At 42.4% G+C, this 22,827-nt stretch overlaps 1 protein-coding gene across 1 annotated transcript in view; it reads left to right on the forward strand.

Moving 5' to 3' along the window:
- Nucleotides 1–22,827, forward strand: part of LOC110302412 (sodium/hydrogen exchanger 9) — a 208,703-nt gene that overhangs the window by 99,643 nt on the left and 86,233 nt on the right. Inside the window, exons 4-5 of the mRNA XM_029481981.1 lie at nucleotides 5,651–5,702; nucleotides 20,606–20,685. Coding sequence (XP_029337841.1) covers nucleotides 5,651–5,702; nucleotides 20,606–20,685 — 132 coding nt within the window. The remainder of the gene's footprint in view (nucleotides 1–5,650; nucleotides 5,703–20,605; nucleotides 20,686–22,827) is intronic.

The raw sequence follows: 22,827 nt of genomic DNA on the forward strand, positions 1-22,827 counted from the left end.
AAAAAAAACCCAACTTTGAAGCATTCATTTGGCTACGGTTGGATATGAGAGCATCCAGAGATTTTAATATGTCTAATAAAATCCACCAAAGAATGGAGGCACACCGGGAAAGGAGGAGCATTATGGTCCACAAGAGATGCATTTGCTCTGAAAGTGGAGCTAGATGCTCGCTGTAAATTAGGAGCCCAGAGTGAGANGTTCGAGGGCACAGCTGGGAATATGTGCGGAGCTCACTTTCATTTCCATTTGAATACCAGAGAGGAAGCGCTCCACTCACTTAGAATTAAAAAGTACATCAAGAATGCAAAATGTCATATAAAATTTTAACCATACTTTTTAGTTGCTTTTGAGTCCTTCACTGGCTTTTCGGCACTCCGCTTTCAGATAACGTCTTGGCCTTCTGTGATGTGTGCACATCTGCTCTTGGACTCCTCTCNCTGCAGCTACCTGTGCGTCAGCTCTACCTGCCTCCTGCACATCTTCTTACTGTGAAGTCTTTTCTTTCTCTTCTGCGTGTTTCCATTTCACTTTCCTGTTTTCTTCCTGATCAGCTTTCTCCATTCTTCCTTTTGCCTGTTAGCTATCTTCCTTTGCTCTCACTCTATTAATAAATCATATATATATATATATATAAAACCCCAACTGAGAAAAGCAATCAGAAATGATACCCTTTAGTCCAGTTGTGCATGGGCCTGTGGCTCAATGTGGCTGTTGATATAATTTCTGGGATGCCTTAGTGCAGGACCTAAGGGTTTGTCCAGAGACACAGGTAAATAAGTAACAGGCATGGTAAGTCTGAACCCTGGTGCTTCTGACAGGAAATGCTGATAATAATAAAAATTAATGTCGACATCATGTGATAACATAGGGTTTCTCTGGGGAGCCTTGGCTGACCTGGAAATTACTCTGTAAAGTAAACCAGGCTACCTTTGGATCTGCCTGCCTCTACCTCCAGAGTGCTGTGATTAAAGGTGTGCACCGCCACCACCCAGCTGCAGCTAATAACATTTAGAGCCTTCTATGCACTGGGTTCTAAACTAAACACGTTTTATAATCACTCCATTAAGTCCCATTGTATTATTACTCCCTTTGTACTAATAAGGAAACTGGATAGAGACACTGTGCATGGTCCAGACCATGAATAATGAAAAGGTAGACCTGTTTCAGAGCCCAGGCTTCAGACCACCCCTCTTCACAGCTGGGTTTTACTGATACATCAACAGCTGAGAGTGGCCCTGGAGTCGCTGGGCTCCAGTAAGGGCTGGGAAACAGTACAGAGCTCTAGTTTGTCCTGTAGTGTCACCTCAGTGTAGCCACACAGGTGAACAGAGGGTAAGCCAAAGTCACCACAGACAAAACAAGGTAAACTCAGGTGTACACAGAAACTATACACAGGTGTACACAGAAACTATACACAGGTGTACACAGAAACTATACACAGGTGTACACAGAAACTATACACAGNAGGTGTACACAGAAACTATACACAGGTGTACACAGAAACTATACACAGGTGTACACAGAAACTATACACAGGTGTACACAGAAACTATACACAGGGGAAGTAGTTTTCAGAGAGGGTGAAACTTTTAGGAAGGAATCTAAGACCTACCTATAAAGCAGGGGAGCCATAGGGACAGAAGGAAAGAGAAGAGCAAAGTTTGAAAGCTTGAGAAAAAAGGCAGGACATCACAGACACCCAGAAGCAGCCAGTGTGGCCCAAACAACAAACCTGGAGATTGGAGGGAAGAAGGAGGGTCATGAGAAAGGCATGAGTGGAGTGAGACATAGTTATAGCTCTGAGCCAGTCTCAGCTACCGGCGTAGGGATGAAGACAACGGACAGACAGGAGGCATTAGGTCAGATTGGCAGAAGGGAAACCTTGACACGGTGGGAGAAGTGTCAAAGAATCTTGAGTATCGATTACACAGGTTGGACTTCATCCCATAAATCCCTTGATTTCACTTGGGGATCTGCGATGTACACATGTGGGTGTACACACACTGGGGTGACATCGTGTCTTGTTTCTACAATCCCTTCCAACCCCATAGGGTGTAAGTGATCTTTAATGCATAACAGTGAGTGGATNCAAGGTTCTGACTTGCTTCCTGAAACAGAGCAGTGAGTGAGACAGATGCAGGCAGAATGTTTGCATAGCCCTGGAGATGCTGTGTGAGTGTGCCATGCATGTCAATAGCCATTATCACATACAACAATCAAGAAAAAGACAGAAAACTACCCTTAGAGACACCAAGGGGTTAAGCTGAGGCTGTACGAGGCGGGGTAAGAAGAACCGAGTGATTCTGTGAACCCTTCTCCGGTGTTTGCAATTTGTTATTATGTAATAAACCTAAAAATAAAAACATGTCCAGCTTAATTATCAAGCTATTAGTCCCACTAAATAAAAAGTGGTGTTGCGGTGGGTGACGTGACACAGAGAAAATATGCTAACACATTATGGTTGCAGCCAGGAAATCAAGAGAGTCTAATTGGCAGATTTAAAAAAATAATAATAGTAGTTAGGAGACATTTAATGTGGCCATAAAGAGGTTCACACACCTCTCAGAAATCATTATGAAGTGGCAAGCATTAGGTTTTATGGGACCAAGGGCGATACTGAGCCCTCTAGTTAAGAAGAGAACACCCCAGCACCCTGTGTTTAAGGAGGCGAGAAGCCAAGCAATATATTTTGGCAAGATTTTTTTTAATCGAGAATTGCTAAAGTCTCAAATGGATGGTGTTTCTTATGCTATCCCCTCATGGCAATTAACTACCGCACTTTTTTCCTAAATTTTATTTTCATTAAACCTTCCACACTAAATACATGTGGGGCCATTTCTATTTGCTCACCCAGTGCTCACTCAGGCTGCCCCGAAGGCGAGTGGCTCTCAAGTGCTGCCTCCTGTCTTTCTCCAAGCCATTTCAGATACCTACTCTGCTGACGGCAAAGAACATCAGCAATGTGGCCGGAAACAGACATCCTCCAGCCGGAAATGGTCTGAGGTGGGGCGGGGCAGGGCGGTGTCTTGTTCCCACCCAGGCCTCTGAGATGCTTTGCACACAGGAAGCCAAAGCCCATAATCAGCTGCCATCCTTTTTCACTTCCAGCAGGCTGCCTGAATAATTGGGATTAGAAGTGTCTGCTTTGATTGCTGTGGGGAGAAATGCTTAAATGTTGGTNAAAACCCACAGCCCTGCCTCTTTTATAGCTGGGTTTCTTAGGAAAGCTATCTCTGTTCTCTCCCATGCTTCAAGCAGAACACCAGAAAAAGGCCCCAAAGTGGTACAGCAATTGATGCTTGGGCATCTCCATTCAATCTGCAGCCCACCAGGGTGCTCAGCAGCCCTGAGACAGGTTGAACCTTTGCTTGTTGAAATGGAGCCTCAAAGGAATTTCCTGCATGAGCAGGAAGAGACACTCTACCAATCGTCCTAGTGTCAGGAAAACGGGACAGCATGGACCGGACCGCCACACATGGAACGCCTGTGGTCACACACACACTCTGTGGCCACTGTCTGCACTGGACTTGGTGGGGGCAGAGGGAGTGTCTTACCTTAATTCCCTTCTGCTCTCTCACCTCTTCCCCCACTCCAATCCCTTCTGTCCTCCCTTTCCTCTCCTTTTCTCCCTCTTACCTTTTCCACGCTTCTTCTTAGCACATCCCCTGCCTACCCCCTCCACGCACACATACATACATACCATGCATGTGCCCTTTTCTCTTTCTTAAGTGAAATAATTGAAAAACTATTCCCCACTAGACTGAGAAGAATCAAATGCTAGTCCACTCGAAGCCCTCACCATCAGCCTGAATGCCACAGACAATAAAGAGCTGCTCCTTTTGGGTGCTCAAGCTGGGGGGCTACCTGTGCGCAGAGCATCCTGATTTGCAGGACTTTCAAACGGGTCTCGTTTTCACTGTCCTGTCATCAGCTCATAGCTCAAGCTAGGGCTTCTAGCTTGCTTGGTCTTCACCCCCAACCAGATGCCTGGAGGATGACTGAGAGATATTTGAGAGCAGTAGAGGATGATCTGTTAAAGGCAGCCTTTGCAGAGCTCTGCTGGAGCCTGACTTAAGCCGGGCCGCCCACTCACCAGCTTCCTCCCACGCTCCCAGCCCACCCCCAACCCAAGGGGCTCACTGTATGGGAGAGGAAATGCAACCATCAGGGCCCCTCACTCGCTCTGGCTCTTCCGGAACCCTGGGAAGAACCACAGCGTGGTGTTCCCAGGGTCTGTGTTTCTGTAAGATTTGGGAGAGGAGTGTTTTAAACACAGATTAAACTGCTGTTTCTTCTACTAAGCTCCCTACTTGCCCTCAGTCTTCTCTGATAGGAAGGCTGTGGGCAACTGGNATCCAACCCAGGAGCAGCTGCGGAGAGCACGTATTTCATGCGCAGTGAGTGGGATCCATTTATAAGAGCCACAGTGACCTCTGTGTGTGCAAGTCCCTGCTGGTCGTCCTGGAGTAGGAAAGGCTTAGAGAAACTTAGCGTAAGGGCTGCAATAAATGTAGGCATATCCCTTGGCACCTGGCAGCAAAGGCCTGTGGGTATCGAGAGGGGTAAGCCCAAGGAATGAGATACACAGAGCCAGAAGCAATTCTGGAGAATGAAAACTCAGTTCTCTTTGATGCCTGTCAAAATGGAGNTGCGGAAATGTATTCAGTAAGGAGGCACGGGGAGAGATCAGTACACTGTACATTGTTTATGGAAATTGCATGAAATTTATCAGGAATCTTGCATTCGGCAGATTAGCATGACAGGGCTGCATGGAGCAAGCCAGTCTGGGTAAGAAAGCATGTTTTATTTCCTTCTGGTTATCAAGAACTTGAGTCTTGCTAGGGAAGATTCCCTCTTTTTTTCTTTCCATCCTCATGTAAAATCATCAGATACAGAAATCTCAAAGTGTGCAAGCACATTTTACAGCACAGAAGGCGATTTTAGAGATGTGCCAGAACAGTCAATTAAAACATTGTGATGATGATGATGATGATGATGATGTTGTTGTTGTTGTTGTTGTTGTTTTGTGAGATTGGTTGCAGCCTAACAAAATTTCTTATTTCTCCTTTTCTAGAGAATCTCTTTAGAACATCCCATATTTGTCTCCTATATTATTTCCTTAAAACACACACACACACACACACACACACTGCCAATTCTATAACGTTCCAGCCCTGCAACCTAGACCCTCCCTGAGGACAACCCACATGAATCTGGACAAGGCTTGTTTTTTCTTCTCTGCATTAGAGATCTCTGCTCCAGGCTAGGGATCCATGATTCTGAGACAGTTTGCTTGGAGAATCCTGTGGGGTAGCCCTGGTTTTGAGGCTACAGAGGCCTTTCTCATGATGGCTCCTATCCCAAGGTCTCAGGGCCCTACTCCTATACTGGAAACCAGTAGCGAGCNATGAACTGGTNTGTGNGCTCCAGTTTTCCTGCTNTGCCAAGCCCAGCTGTGCACGGCCTCCCTGCGATCAGTCTGTTGGGGCTTCTATTTCTAAGGAAGCCAGATGGTTTTCTCACCAAACCTTTGCTCGAATTTACCTTGTGTTTAGGTCACCTGAAGATTTGATTAATGTTCAAGGTCTCATCTCCTCAGCAGGACACTTATGCTTATCTGCTCTTTTTGGTTTTGCTTTTTTTTAAACAGAGTTGGTGTGGACCTGGATGAAAGTCTGAAGGAAGAGCCCTCCTCACAGCAGGCAAGTTCCATAAAGTCATGGATAAAACATGGACTGGTCCACTGCTCATCCGCGCTTCTAGAGTACATAGCCAAGGGAGCTATTTCTAAAATGGGTTGCCTCTGCTGATAGTGCCTAGGAATTCACAGTGTTGGTTATGTTTAACATATGAATGCTCAGAACCAACTCACTGCCACCTCTTGGGATATCTAAGAATCCTGAAAGCACAATATGGGATCTAGAATAGAACCCTAAGAATGAGCCTCTCCATGGTGCCTCCCACCCAGCTGCTAGCCCATTGATCTCAGATCTCAGTGGAGTCAATCAAAGCTTGTTCAGCACACAACAGAGGGTCCTGTTTATCCTGAACAGCTTCTTCTTCACCAGATCTGGGTGAGGAAATTGCTCAGAATAAAATACTAATCCCTTAAGTAGAAGAAAATTGTTCTCCAACCCTAGTTTTGAATCTGCCATCAAGGTAGGATCAGCCATCAGTGATATTGCCTTAGTCATTCCTTACTTGGTCACTCTCCTTAAAACAAATGAACCAATGTGTGGGAATCTTCCTCATTTGCTGTAATCAAAAGTCTGCAGACATGATCAGAGTAATGTGGTAAATACATGGCATTGCTTGGTAAACTGTGTTTTGATCNTGTTTGGATTTGAGGACAACCCCTGCTTTGATAGTAAGGGTTTCCCCCTCTTACCAACAATGTACCTCAGCCAGCTGGCATTCCTAGGCAAGAGGCCACTTCCCTGGGTCAGACAAAGAAAGAAGGAAGAGCCCTGTTGCACAGAGAAGGCTGAGGAATGAAGTTTGTAATGAACATGACTCTTGTGTTCTATGAACATGGTTGCCACGTGTGTTCTGGGGCCATAGGTACNCTTTTCACAGACTGATTGCCCAGGGAACAGCATCAGTGGGGGACACAGCACAGCATGGCTGCTGGAATATTAGGACTGGGAACAGCTTGATGACCTTAGAGACAGAATCAAAGCCATCGCCTGGGCTGTAATGAGTAGTGAGGAAGGTCTGGCTGTGGCTGAGGTTTCAGAAACATTTTCATCTACCATAGGTCAAATAATCTATTCTCCGACCTTGAAGCAAAACCTTCATCTAAATTCTGTCTTCTTCATGTGCGTCTTTCTTTAGAAGACAGAATAAGAAAAGTCATCAAAGAAAATCCTTTGCCTTCCTCTAATGACCTAAAATTTTATAATCCCATATAATTATTGGTAAAAATTTCCTACTAGCCTGAGTCATTTTTAAAGTTTATACATATTTTAGCTTTTTCATACAACACTTTAAAGTTCACCACTGTTAGTTCAGCAGTGACTCTTACCTGGAGATATTACCATAATGAAAGGTATTTTTTTTTTTAGTTGTTTTAGAAATAAGATTGTGCTGCATAGAAAATGAACATCATGTGACATTTGGGTCTTGGAAAAGCTTTCACATNTTGAAGTTTCACCTTCCCTGTCTGTCCAAAGTGAATGATAATGATGTTTACCTCAGGAAGCTGTCACAAAAACAAAAAACAAAAAAGAGCAACAACAANAAAACAAACCTAAGCTTAAGACTAGGGAGATGGCTCAGTGGGTAAGGTGCTTGCTGTGTAAGCAAGAGGCCCTGAGCTCAGATCTCCAGCACCCATATAAAATCTGGACTTGGAGGTGCACAGCTGCAATCACAGGGCTGGGTAGGGATGGGAACGGGTTGATTCTGGGGTTCATTGGTTGGCCAGCCTACCTGGAACAAAGAGCTCTAGTTTCACTGAGAGTGGCAGGCGAAGAAAAACTTTAGGTCAGCAAACAATGGAGGAAGACCTCCAGTATGAACCTCTGGCCTCCACATGCATTCACATATGCAAGCTAGCATGTTCATACACACACACACACACACACACACATTCATATATACAAGCTAGCATGCTCATACACACACACACACACACACACACACACACACACACACACACACCGTTAAAACAAACCAAACTCAACTTTTAAAAGATTTTAGACACTTCACCTCACTACATTAAATAATTATGTGTTTTAGATTTCAGTAGAAGAATAATCAGAACAGAGAGTAAACACACAGGAGTAAGGAGAATCCAAATCAGCAGGTTGCAGGGCCTCCACCCCTGCTGAGCTCCAACTACAAATNAATATTCTGGTCCCTAAAGGCACCTGGCAGAAAGAGGAAATAATGAGTCCTATCCTAAGTCCTTATCCTTCCGGGACACAAAGCAGATCCCTGCCCTGATGGTGTAAAGAGTGGTACTTATGTTTCTAACCAGATCTCCCCAGAGCCTCACGCAGAGGGCAAAGAAGGGGCTCTCTCCATGTTAAGCCATTCCCACTCTAAATTACAAGCTCCTGAAGGAGCCGTTGTAGCTTACAAATAACTTTCAGGGGATTCTGAGCATCCTTTCTCACCATGTTCTTTAGCTAGCAAAGCTAGCAAATGGCAAAACCCGTTTTGGAAAGAGGTCGGAGTAATTGTCCCCTTAGTGTCAAGTATGTGAAGCAGTGAACTCCAACCAGAAGTCGTTGGCCACNGGATGCATGCAGCTGCCATTCTACCTGGGCGAAGTGTGTTTGGTACTTTGTGAGCCTTTTGTCAAGATGCTCTCTGCTGTCCTTTTGCCTGGCAATGCCTTACTTGTCATCTATTGATGCCAAGCGTAAGTCTGAGTTTTAGCAAGACCATGTCCCTACTGACTTTGCCTTTACTAAACCAGGTTTAAATTAACAAGATTAATATGTGGGATGATCTCTGCACTGGCTAACCACAACAGTAGTTCCTAGTGAAAAGCTAAAAATGTTTCAACTACTTACAGCCATTCCTGACTACGCAGTCTCAGAGTCAATACTAAGCATGTATGATTAAATGCAGCTGCTTATAAAAGAATTCCCATCTTCTTAGCTTGTAGGGAATACCTCTGGGCTGTAAGCTTGAGGCACAGCTCCCTATGCAACACATGACAGTGCAATCTTTATTGTGCCAGGCTCAGAAACTTTGCAAAGCATGCTCCAAATGCAACCATTCAGCTTTAAGTGCACACAGTTTATGACTTTGCTGCTTTGAGAAGTGGGAGATACTGTATGTTATGTATCTCTCAGTCATGTTTGAAAAACAAATAGTACTGCCTTTCCTCGAGCCCCAGATAGTTTTCCTGTTCTTGGAAGCATTGCCCTTGTGAGGTGGGTAAAGTCTCTGGACTGTGATGTAAATTTCCAGCATTTAAGAGGACTCAGCAGGGCATCTCTTCCCTTTTCATCAGTCTGTCATGATCTCCCCTTTGAATGCTGGCTATGGTTTTTAATCCTATTCTAAGCATATTACATGCTTTACCCCAGTTTCAGAGATAACCCTGAACAGGTACTATATCATCCCATCTACACGCAAGGAAACTGTACACAGAGACNTTAGATAACATGACCAAAGGCACAGAGAAGGCAAAGGTAGAATTTGAATCCAAGTAATTTGGTTCCAAAATATCCCACTTTACCAGATATGCGTGCATTCGTGTGAGTAGTCATTGACCCCACAGCTATCAAATATAAGCTGCTATGCAGAGAATTCAACTGCTACTATTTTGAACTCTTTTCCCACACAGAACTGCTGCTCCAAGGAGGAACACCTATCTGAAAAAAGATAGTATGTAAAGGTTGTGGGTTCAGAAAAAAGATAACAATGAAGCAGGTGAGGGGGTGGAGAAGGGAGGAGAGGTCATTGGCTATATAGGGCAGACCTATGAAAGTACCATTTGATAGAAAACTGAAGTGTGCGGAAGCAAGCCAAGTGGAAAGGAAGGCAGTGGTCCAGTCAGATGGCACAGCAAGGATGCAGGTTCCATGTCAGTGGATTGGTGTGAGCACAAGCAGAACCAGGTGCAGGCCAATGTGGCTGAAGGTGAGTGGCCAAGGCAGAAGTAGGTAGGTGAGCTGGCAGTGGTGAACAGGACCAGTATCTGAGCTGCAGTGACGAGTTTCATCTTACTCTGCAGAAGATGGACATACCCAACAATTTCTTAAGCTCAGAAGTTTTTCCTTTCTCCTAACCCAACTCTGTCAGCTATTACTTTTGTCATTACTAACATAACTTTATTTTTAACACAGTGCTAGCCTCTGTAGGGTTTCTCTTAAATATTAGCTTGCACTTTTCTATTACTTCCTGAAGGTCTGGTTGTCCATTCTGTGTGGATATGACCTTGGTGTCTTGGTTCTGATTGCTATGACTCTAGACAGTTCAAGCCCAGTTGCAAAAGGTCCCAAGGAGTGCAGAAGTATGCCTGAAATANCCGAGCAATNGNGATTTAAAGATAAGATTTCTCAACCAGAAAGACTCATGCTAAGCAAAGACACAAAGAAATGCCTGTCAAATATGAAGGGCGTAAGTACAGTGAGCAAACGCTTGTCTGCCAAATATCCGAAAGCCATCACCTTGAATACCTTTGAAACCTGTAATTACTGGTGCAGAATAGAGGTATTTGTTCCTTGGCCCAAATGACACTTCTTATCACTGGTCCTCCAGAGCCCCAGAGCGCAGAGCCATATACCTCATATACAGTTCATCAGGGGGAGAGACTAATTAGCTAAAGGTAGGGTTCATTTGGTTCATTATCTATGGATTACCTTTTCATTGTTTATATTTTCAGATAGTCCTAATAAAATTGTAACAACCGAACAGTGAAGTCCACCTAGAGCTATCACACTTAGCAGTGAACATTCTCATGTACATGTTTCGTTCCTTGAGCCTTTACAGTTGGCATTNGTTTTCATGGGATGTAAATTCCACACGACACCCCACAAGTGTTTTAGGAATAGAATACTAGGCTCAGACATTGATATGGCCCAGATGAAAGTTTTTAATGCCACATTGTAACTAAAACTATCCTGATTTAAAAAAAAAAAAAAAAGAATATCCCTAAGCGAATTCCTTGGGTTTTCTCTTGGCTGACACTGACATTTTTGTTTGTAACACTTACCTATGTCATACACACCCAAAGGCAAACGCCACACTAACATGTTTACATTATAGGGCCAATGTCCACATGTTTTTNTTAGCAGCAGGCCCTTTAACTTCATGTTCTAGAAAGTAAGAATAACGCTGAGGAAGCAGAGGGTGGTGGCAGTTACAACCTATGGAGCAATTTTACACATTTTATATACAAGATAAATCATCTTTAATTTTTACTTTGCCCAATCAGGATATCTATTATTAGAGCCCTCTGTAAAAGTGAGAATATGAATGTTTTAAAAAGGAATCCTCCCAAGATAACCAACCCAGGATGTGTTGAGTCCAGAGTGAGAGCCAAAGCCACTCATCCTGACAGTCCTGCATGGNCACTTGTCTAGTCTGTATAAAGCCANCCTTACCATTGGCATTGAAGCCAGTCACTTTGCCAGTGAGTCTAACTTGCCAGTTCTATCAAGAATATAAGCAGATCTTCATTTCAAAGGCCCAGAGCATAGTCCCCATCCTCTGCTCGATTATCTCCACATGGAATCCCCCCCTTCTCCAATACCCACTATGCTAAAAGCCTTGTTCTATTGTCTAGGAAGTCATCTACACTNTACACAGTATGTCAACATGCAGTTACAATAGAGTAGGCTCTACATCCTCCCCCACACCATTATTCAATGCTTCTTAATTCCTCCTTACAAGAGCTGCCTGTCTAAAACTTGTCCCTGTGGAGGTCTAAAGGAGGAACATTCCATGAGGGACAAAATCCCAAAAGAAGGGACATTCACAGTCTGTGTGACGAATAGAAATGATGCCGTTACAGCTGGAATAGCCACTGGGAGCATTAAAGACTATGAATCTGTAAGAATTAGAGGCAGGAGCCAGCTTGTGTGATTATCTGTCACCACATTATGCTGGGTAACACAGTCAGAATCTAAGAAGTGTGCAACAGGAGTCCTTCTGTTGTGTACTACTTTGTGAACTCCATTCTACTGGCAAGGACAGAGAGCAAGAATGTAAGGCAAAGCATGTAATGTTTCTTGGGACTAGCTTCAGTTCTAGTGCTCTGGCACTGCTGCTACATTCTATTCCTCAGAGACAGTTCCAAGGACATCATAGATAACTCTTATCATAGACATCTCTTGATAACTAGACAACTCTTCTTTGGTCAGAAGTACCACCAGGTATTATTGGAAATGTTACATGGTGAGAGATGAGAAATTGGGATCTTTTACATAATTGATCTGTCATATAGATCATTTGGACTATGGTAAAGAGTTTCCATTTTATAATAGATACCATTTCTAATCTTTTGAACGTGCATGGTTTTATTTTATAATTATAATTGGTTCATCTTTGTAAACAGTCCTTGTGTACTTTAAAGATGTGTCTTCCAGCAAGTGTTCCAATAGCACAAGCAACAACTGCAGAATATAGTTGATATAATATTACAGAGGTGTCAATCCTTGGAGAGAGGANGTAGGTCAGTTGTTGAAGTGCACGGATTCAATCTCTGGTGGTACACAAACTTGGAATTGTGTTACATGCTTATAGCCCCTAAGGGTTTGGGGCAGGAGGATTAAACGTTCAAGGTAATCCTTGGCTACAAAATCTCACTCAAAATACAAGGCTGGTTAAAGTGTTGCCTGAGAAAACATGAGTGCCTGGTCTCAGGTCCTCAGCACCCACATAAACATGCCAGCCACAGGGATATGTGTCTATAAACTCTGGGCTGCAGAAGCAGTGACAGGAGGGTTGCTGTCATTAGCTAGCCAGCTTAGATGAATTTGTGAACTCCACATTCATCGAGTCTCAGAAAATACGATAGAGAGTTAAAGTCATCAACCTCTGTCCTCCATCTGTGCATATATGCATGCACATGTTCCCACATGCACATATATGTATATACACCAGACACATGCACACAAGTGTCAACTANGTCAGGTTGATTCTTTGTTTTAATCTACCCACTGTGCCAGTTACTGGTGCAATTTGTACCCATTTGAGGCTTGCGTGGTTCTCCTTCATAGTTTGGCCAATACTGCCTCATATACTTGAGAAAGTCTACATATGCAGCTAGAGACCTGAGCTCTGGGGGTATAGAACTCAGTTTGACACTTTGAAAATTGTATCTTCTTGCCTTCAAGCCTTTATTTTACATGAAACGGTAGGATTTCTTTTAGTTTCCTGACTGTTCTAGCTGGTTCTGTGTCAAACTGGCACATGTAGAGTCACGGGAGAGGAAGGAGCCTGAGTTGAAAAAAAGCCTCTGCGAGATCCANCAACAAGGCATTTTCTTCATCGGTGATCAAATGCGGGAGAGCACAGCCCATTGTGGGTGGTGCCATCCCTAGGCTGGTGGTCCTGAGTGNGATAAGAAAGCAAGCTGAGNAAGCCAGTAAGCAGCACTTTTTCATAGCTCCTTCATCAGCTCCTGCCTCCAGGTTCCTGCCCTGCTTGAGTTCCTGTCTTGACTTACCTTGGTAATGAGCAGCAACGTTGAAGTAGAAGAGTTTTGATCATGGCTTTTGTTGCAGCAATAGAAATCCTAATTAAAATACCAAACATAATTTGATCTGTTTTAATATCATCTCTTTTAAGGTTTTTGTTGTTGTTGTTGTTTAATTTCAGCTTTAGAAGTCTGACTATGGTTTACTGTTCTTTAAATTTATCCTAATCCAGATTCACTGAGTTTCTTGGGTTTTTATGTAGATGTTCATAATCTAATTTATAAAATTGGATTACTGTCTTCTTAAATATTCTGTTTTCTGCATTTGCTGTTCCCTCCATGTACTCCAGTCATAGAATACACTAAGTCATAGAAAAAGCCACTTTATACATTTCTCTAATGTCATATGTACTTTCTTATTACTTAAATCTTACCTCACTATGTTCTATTAGTTGGGTGTTTTAATCTATATCTCTTCTCAAGTTCACTACCAGTTTATTCTGCAGCATCCAGACAGCCCTTGTGCCAATATAGTAGAGTTTTCTTTCTAGATATTATACACCCTTTTTCTGGAATCTTTCTTTCTTTCTTTCTTTCTTTCTTTCTTTCTTTCTTTCTTTCTCTTTCTCTCTTTCTTTCTCTTTCTTTTTGTTTTATAGAACACAATTTTCTTCTTAGGTCTTTATTTTGTATTTGTTATTTCAATTTATTTAAATTCTCCAGCATCTTTTTTTTTTTTTACAGCTGTCTTAAAGCCTTTACCTATTAATTCTAACATCTGAGTTATTTCAAAGTTTGTTTCTATCAATGGCCAGTTTGGGTGTCTCATTATTGTCCCTACTTTATCTGTAACTTACCCTATCTGCTGCCAGTTTACCCAATCATTGAGTCCTGTTACATCTGTGATACCAGTCAGTCCACATGGCACACCATTACATATTCTGAAAGTGATTTTGCATAGTGTCTTAATTAGGGTTTTACTGCTGTGAACAAACNTCATGACCAAGACAACTCTTATAAGGACAACATTTAATTGGGGCTGGCTTACAGGTTCAGAAATTTACTCCCTTATCATCAAGTCAGGAGCATGGCAGCATCCAGGCAGGCACAGTGCAGGAGATGAGAGTTCTACATCATCATCTGAAGGTCACTAGGAGAAGACTGGCTTCCAGTCAGCTAGGATGAGGATCTCAAAGCCCACCTCCAAGGTAACACACTTCCTCCAACAAGGCCACTCCTATTCCAACAAGGCCACAGCTCCTAATACTGCCACTCCCTGGGGCAAACATACAAACCATCACACACAGGGGAAAAGGATATTGTTTCTTTCACTTTGTTTTCAGACACATGCAGAATGCTATATAAAGGACCCGTGAGTGCTAATGTGAAACCACCACATAGCTTTAGTGTGGTGGTTGTTTCTGGGGGTTAATATTTCAGGGTAGCTTGAGCTGGGACCTTGTTTTATAAGATGTATCTTCCATTATGGTGTGCATGTGAATGTCATTAAGTAAAAGGGTCACCATACCAAAGACATCAGGTAAAAGTGCTATGAAGCAAGAACAGTGACATTCTGTGAACATCCACCCATCTTTAAGTTCATCCATCCTTTTTTTCTTTTTTTTTCTTTGTCCTCAGTCTTCAGCTTTAACATGGTCATTTTGAACCCATGGTTAGTTTTTGATGTAGNGTTAAGAGGGAAAATAAACCTTCTACCTTAAAAATAAGTTATTTGGAAAAAAAAAAAACTTTGTAGATGAACTATACCAATGTAGGTATCATCATTTATTACATTTTTTTCAATTCCCATGAGTGCCTTTTATATCTAAAGTTCACAATAGAGGATGCTCTAGTTAATATCCATTAACCACTGTTCCATGATGGCTTAAAATACCACATATTTATTAGCTCAAAGGTTTTATGGCTCAAGAGTTTGAAAGCAACTTAACTGAGTGTTTCCATTCAGGGTCTGCCGTGAGGTTCCAGACAAGATGTCAGCTGGAATGACTGTCTCTGGATGACTTGCCTAGATCCAGAATTTGTATATCTCTGTTGGTAGAAGCCCTCTGCTCCTTGATATCTATAACAGACTCCATGGTAACCCACAGAGCACTCCATGGACCTATTACTGAGCCATCACTTGGAAGACAGCTTTTTAGAGCAGGCAGTCCAAGAAAGAAAGCAAAGAGAAAGTCCTGGTGCCTTTTGATGACCTAATTTAGAGTGTGACATACCATCACATCACTTCTATACTACATTTTATTCCTTAGATATAGGTTTTTAAGCACATCCTACACACAGTGTTTGAGAGAAATTAGGTTCCAATTTCTAAATAAATAGAATCAAAGAANTTGTAGATAATCAATTTAAACATTAATATTGCATTTTCTTCAGCCAAANAATTATCTTCCCTGTATGCATGTCCATCTGTTACCAGCCCAAGTCAAATGGATCAGGCCCTTTCCTTTTCAGCTTACCCTGGAGCTGGCCCATCTGGTAGTACAGGCTAGCTGTGAGTATCTGGAGATACCTGGGAGGCATCTCAGAGTTTGGCCCATCTTTTGATAGTTAACTGCCTTAATGTTTCCTTCTTACACATACATTTNCTAACTCCCTTCTTTGGAACATTTACAAATTTATCTGGGTTCTGGGAAAGTGAGAGCATTTGCATAAACTGTTTCTGTGTGGAGACTGAGAATTGATGGTTGACCTTTTAAAAAGGTAACTTCAAAGGCTTTCCCTTTACCTTTCCGTTACATGATAATCTCCCTTCGGGATCCTGGAATCTTTCTCTTTAATGCAAAAATTTCATTCTCTCCCTGATAATTAGTAAATCACGGCATAAATGTGAGATTACCACATAAAACTCTCCATTCCTGAGGGGGGTCGTAAGGCAAAATACCAAAGGCCAATTCCGTGTGTATGAACCACCTGAAAAGNAACTTGGGGACCCAGAGGGGGCCTCATAGTATTGTTGAAATAATTTCAGAATCCTTATAATAATCATTTCATTTGCTTCTTGCTTCAATGTCTGGCTTTTGTAGATTTCTGGCCAGAGCCTTTGGTTTATCCTTTATCTGTCCAAATAAACCTAAAATAAATAAGACCATCATAGCTGTTCCTCTCATGGTTCTGCCCCATTTGCAGGGCTCAGTAAAAAAGAAAACTATCCACTTCCTGCTGTGCACAGTCATTTCCCAATCTCTACTCCATTCCCTTGTTTGAAGGGGGGAGGGAGGAAGAAAGATCAGATTGCCTAGCCATTTTTAAATGTTCCCAGAAATAGAAGATAATAAAGGAGCCAGAAATTCCATATACATCCATCATTCTGCTTCTAAGATGTAGCAAGGCAAATAAAAGGTACAATTCAACACTCTTGAATTTCCAGTTCCCATGCAGAGCTGGGAAACCTGAGGCTCCAAGTTCATGAGTGTATCATTGTTATTCAATGGAAGAAAGTCCAAATCTTGGTCTTGGGAACACTTAAGAATTCATCTGGGAATAAGAAAGGTGAGAATATGTTGTATCCTATGCTTGTTCTAAAATGCATATCACTTCTCTAGAATAAGGAAACTTAACAGAGAATAACTCTCGCTGGTAATAAACAAAAACACCATGGAAAGGTAGACCCTCCTACAGATTGTTGTTCACATCCGTTGTCCTTGAAGCATGCGTTGGTCCCTATTTCAGAATAGCGCAGATAGGTTGACGGCCTCTCCTGGTTCTCTGCACATTGGGACCCTTCCAGGAAACTACTCTCTAGGTTGCCCTATCATATACCACCCCCAATGCAGTGTGACTGCAAAGGCTGGCCTCCCTTAGCACATTTATCTTTAGCCCCCACTGNACAAGCATAACATGCATTGGACTAACTCATTTATTTCTATTCATTTATTAATGGCCTTTCATAACCAAGTTATTAAGTCATCAATAACTCCAGAGAAATAAATGAATGGATCCAGAACTGGGCCAACAGATGTTTAAAATACGTATTGAAATTTTTAACTACGATCAGCAAAACAGTCATTTCTTGATCATCAGAGGAATATGTCCCACCTGGGAAAACACATTCCACCCCTATTTTATTAGAATTAGAATTCAACTTCTTTCCAACNTACCGAGATGAATAACATCTCTAGTCAGTCAACTAAACTAAAGGTTGTTTTTAAGTATCTATTGCACCCATCAGATGACAAAGAAAAAAATCCATAGACATTTTTACAGAAATATGTCTTCTTAGTGTTTCTAAGTTCCAATATTGTAGCCTTAGGAAGCAAAATGAAAAAGAGGGGACAGAAGAAAGACAAGAGAGAGTTTCTAAGGTCATAGAAAACCCTTGAGAAGATCCCAGGGCTCTAAGTTGTATATAGTTATTCCATTTATGTGTCTGTGAGCATCCCAGCATCCTGACCTTGCTTTCCTGCTCAGAGACCCCTTTTGCCCTTATTGGCTTTCTGTTGATGTGCTAGAGCTCTAGCTGGACGAAGGAATTCCTGTGGCTGGAGAACTTAAAGTGTGTTTAGAAATTTCCATGCTCCCACTTGTCTTGGGTTCCTTGTCCTTAAAACAGAGGCAATGACAAAGCATACATTCATGATCCACAAGATACAAAAATCACCTACGATGTCCTCCAACATTGAAGGGCATGTGCTCCAGAAGTATCTCCTGCTATTATAGCGGTCAGTAATTCAAATACAGTAATTCCAAAATGGTTTTAGTTCCTTAGAGACCAGAAACTGTAACTCCTACAGAGTATACTATACTCCTAGCATTTGGGAGGCTGAGGCAGGAGGATGTGAAGTTTGAGGTCAGCCTATGAAAGAATCTGAGGAAGGAAGAAAGGGGGGGAGGGAGGAAGGGAGGGAGGGAGGGAGGGAGAGAGAGAGAGAGAGAAGAGATATGAAATTATGCTGTGCATTAGAGAATGGTTATGCTTTCCACAGTTTAATATGAGACAGAGACACTTAGAGGAAACACCATCTTTAGAGTCTAGCAATTCAGTCCCACACTCGACTCCCTACTGTTTCTTGCTAACTGGGTGACTGTGTTCATGGCTTCCCTTCTCTGGGGGTCTCTAGGTCCTTAAGTGCAAAATAGCTACAACTCAACCAACCTAGATGGATTGTGGTAGAAATTGAAAAATAATGATTGGAAAAACTAATGGCTGGATAATGTGACAAGCATACTGCCTGGAAGTTAACGAGCATTCAATAGCTAGGAACTGTCATTATTGCAAAGTCACTCAGCTGGGCTGTTGAAGGCTGGCAGCTGAGCCTCCAAACACCACCCAGCTTACCTCCTCAACCTTTCTTTAAAAAAGAGTCTGGGGGTGTGGTTACGGTTTCAACACTTTACTTAGTGACTGTTCCGTAATTAGTAGGTGCTACTCCTACTTTGCTATGGAAATCAGCCATGCCCATTGATGGGTAAAACCCCCAAAGTCCTCATACTTAAGGAAACGGAGAAAAGGAGACAGAAAGCTTCCACATTTGGTGCAGAGCTTTTTGAACTACTTCTGTTTGTGATGAGTTTTGCTCTGGAACCTTAGCCCTGCAATGATGTGGGCAGTGGAGCCCCCTCCCCCCCCAAACAGCTTGCCTGGGTTGCCTTGTGATACAGAAACTNCTGTGTGAAGCAGCTACAAAGAGATGTAGAGAAGCACAGGGATACTGAGCCAGATGACTACATTTCCTTTAGAGGGAAATGGGAAGAAATTCTAACTACTGTGACCAAGGCACGGCACCCCATAGTGCCCATAAGAGACAACAGGGTCTCATGGAAGGATTAGGAATGGAAAATGAGGTCTAACCTGAACCTGTGTGAAAACATTACCCTGTTGATAATTTTTCTCAATGGTCATTATAGAAGGTTTGAAGTGGTGGCATAGGTCTTTAACCCCAGTATTCAGGAGGCAGAAGCAGAGGCAGGTAGGGGTCCATGAGTTTGTGCCAGCCTGGTCTACACAGCAAGTCCCAGGAGAGCCAGTGCTACATAATGAGAAGCTGTGTCAAATAACAACAACAAAACCGAGAAAGGTTGGCTTTAGGGCACCTTCAAGGAACTGTCTAGCTCATCTGTCCTCATTGTTTGCCATGGTATATCAAGTATCAAGAATCACATAGGAAGCTTTACATTTTGAACCTAAAGATCTTAATACACAAGGATGATGTGTTTGGGTTTGGGTTCAGTGTGTCTCTGCTGCATTGTTTCTGGCAAAGGGTAACAGTTAAATAACAATGGGACACACTTGCCTTCTCTGTAGTCCCATTTCTTGGAGCTGTAGTGTGTGCTGGTAGAGATTTTACAGAGCAGAATGTAGCTATTCATTGTTCTCAGTAAAGGAGCTGGCTGCGAAAGAGCAACAAACAAGTTAAATAAAAAAAAAAAAACAAAAACAAAAACAAAAACAAAAAACAAAACAAAACAAAAAACCATCCTGGGCTTGGGAGGGGCTGACTTTGGTGTAGTGGGTGGGGATTCCATGGTCTCCCATACACTATCATCCATCAGAACAATGCTCACTCTATTCCAGATCAGCCAAGTCATAGAATAGTTTGGAGTGGAAATTCTGGGCCTAGACAAAGCAGAAAATCCACACTAAGTCCAGTATATGTGTCCATCACAATTGAAATGGAGTAGAATCCACTTTCCTTAATATGCAAAGTGCAAGATGCAGATATGAAATGCTNTGGAAGATCCAGCTTACCACAGTGCCAGTATCTTTAGCACAAAGCATTTCCATTTGCCTTCTTCCTCTGTCTCTCCATTTCATGCCATCAAATACAGTGTGTTTCTCTTTTAGCTTTGTTTCCTTCTCCCTTCCTTTATGGTGTTTGTGGGGGGTGGGGAGAACAGTCACATCTATAATTCTTAATGGCTTCCCATCAGGAACGTCTCTTTGAACTGTTTCTAATCCTAATAGAAAGGTATCAAAACCCGATCACATCCTAAGTTCAAATCCCAGCAACCACATGGTGGCTCACAACCATCCTTAACAAGATCTGCCTCCCTCTTCTGCTGCCTCTACAGATAGCTACAGTGTACTTACATATAATAATAAATAAATGTTTTTAAAAAAAAAACCCAATCACAGCCTTTAAAAGTGACATATCAAAAAGAAAATGAGCATAAACCAATGTCACAATTATAAGACTGTTCTTTAGTAATTTCTCAGTAATCCATAAATAAATGACACCCAGATTTGACTTAAATGGACNGCCATGTTCCTACAACAGCCTTGGACAGAAGCAGCTTTGACACTGATGGCCAAAAGTGACATCTCTTAGCTATTTAATAAAATTGAGATGATTAAGAAAGCAAATACTGAATTGCGCCAACAACTCTCATCTACACAGAAAGATCTCTGAGATAATTTGAAAACTCTTTCACCATTAAGATGAACATGCCTAGACTTTTTTTTTAATGTTTCTTTAATGATGTAGTTAAATTGGATTTGGTTTGACACATATTTAAGATGTACCATTTTCTATGGTCTCTTTCCAGGAAGCAAATAAGTTGGACAAAAACATGACGAAGACAGAGAGTGCACAGCTCTTCAGAATGTGGTATGGATTTGACCACAAGTATCCTTTGTAATGAGAGCCTGGCAGTTCCTCCTGGAGGGGCAGGCTACTCCACACCCCATCATGGAGGAGTGAGGCCTGTATCCTGAGGAGCACACAAAGGTAAAGTAAATCCACAGGCAAACTTACATGGAGGAGTGATTTCAAAATCTAGAACCATGTGGACCATGGTTGAAATGGTAGACAAGGTTTGAAAAGGCAAAGTGTCAATGGCACGTGATGGTTTTTCNGTGGTGATCCGNTATTTTCTAATGTCAGATAACAAAATCATATGGTGCTGAAGAACTTATCTATTTAGTTGTTCTATAGAAAGACCTTACTTCCATTGGGTTGGNTAGAGATCACTGGCTCCACTCTACAGTCTCAGTGGCCTTTGCAGTCTCTGGTTGGTCTGATGGGCTTGGACAGGACCCAGCTATACCTGCCTCCCAGGAGCCCACTGTATGCCTTTGTTTCCTGTGTAAAATGATGAACTGAGGACTGGGAGTCGGCTTCGTCATAGCATAAAATAGCGCCACTCTTTAATTTCCCCTCAGGAACACTGAGGTAAACTCTTTCCTCTGAAAAGCATTGTTTGTTTTTACAATTCTACCCATCACCATCACCGTGAATGCAGCCACTCAGACATGCCCTGCCATGTGAGTTTGAGGGTTGAAAAATCAGGCTGAAGTGCTGTGCCCTGTAGAAGCAAGCAGCCCATGGCTAATCCAGTCAGGAGCACCATTCCGGAGAAAACAGACAATTGCCNTGAACTGAATGTGTTGGGTCTTCACAGCTGGCTTTTTGCAATGACAAAATCCCTCTCCTTTTAGTAAGAAAAAGTCATTCACTGTGTGATTAAAACCCAAAGCAACAATTAAAGCCACAACACATCAATGGGAGAAGGGAAGGTGAGATCAGAAAAAGGATCTTTTTTTGGATGTTTGATAGAAGTCAGCAAACAGATAAAGAAGAGGAAACTATGACGGAAGGGAGTGAGGCAGTGAGCAATATCATAAATTCACATCAGGGATGAAAGGAAAGCAGATTGGAGGAAGGCCCGGAAATTAGAAGGGAAGATTAAGAAGGAATGAAGACGCAAGAAGATGCAGGGCTAAGCAAGAGGATGTTCATGTGCAAATTGGAAAGCATCCCTGTAGTGCCCCAGCATCACATAGTTCTGTGGAGGGCAAAGCTTGGAGCTTTGTTCTTATTAAACACATCACTCTGCTGTCTGTGGCCAGATACCTTCCCTCACGCCAGTCCTGCATTTGTGTGGGCAGTCCATGTTACCATGCTGCAAAGGGCGGTGCATTGTAGTCATTGGCAACCTCTTCCTTGCTCTAGCCTCATTAGTTACCTGGAACCTTCCTGATCTTTAGGGGGATTTGTAATCTTGGCAGGGTGTTGCAGGCTTATACTCCCGCTGAACTTCTCTTCCAGGAACAGGATTGGCTCCTGCCATTGATTTCAGTCTCTGATAACCAAATGTATAGGAAGGTATGANAAATGATTGAAGCAAACACCTAATGAAATACACAGCTAGGAAATGGGAAATCAGAAACCCAGTACGAGGTTTTTTACTTTCGTCCTCCAAATTCTGAAAGTGCTGTGAAGCAGCTTTGCAACGGAGAAAAAGAAATAAAGTAGAAAAATTAACTCNGAGACAAGAAAATGAAATTTGGAGCCCACTCAAATTTTTTGCTCCAAGCAGTGGCTCTAAATTTAGATGATGTCATAGTTTTTAATCTCACTTTCNACCAAAGGTTTATTTCCATACGATTAAGGACAGCCTAGTAGAAATGAAAGCAGATTTATCCTCTCTGTAATATCTCTCTGCGTTGCAATTTGTCCTCCTGTGCATTCCTTCTGGAAACTGCAGTGCAGCCGTCATTGAACAAATATATTTTTTCATACACAACAGGGGTTTGTGCCCTAGTTAAGGNCTGAATTTTACCTGGGGAGAAGGAGCATGCCAACCGGTTCCAACTCTCTGACCTCTTGATACAGGTATATTTTTAGACGAGTTATAGATTTAGCATTTACATTCACTCTGTTGGCCACTCTGAACCCTGTTGATGTTCCCGGTGACCCTAACCCTATCAGGTTAGACCATACCAGTCACTGCCAATGTAGGAATAGTCCCTCACTGGGTCAGGTTGC

The sequence above is a fragment of the Mus caroli genome, chromosome 9 (assembly GCF_900094665.2).
Source record: "Mus caroli chromosome 9, CAROLI_EIJ_v1.1, whole genome shotgun sequence".
Taxonomy (NCBI): domain Eukaryota; kingdom Metazoa; phylum Chordata; class Mammalia; order Rodentia; family Muridae; genus Mus; species Mus caroli.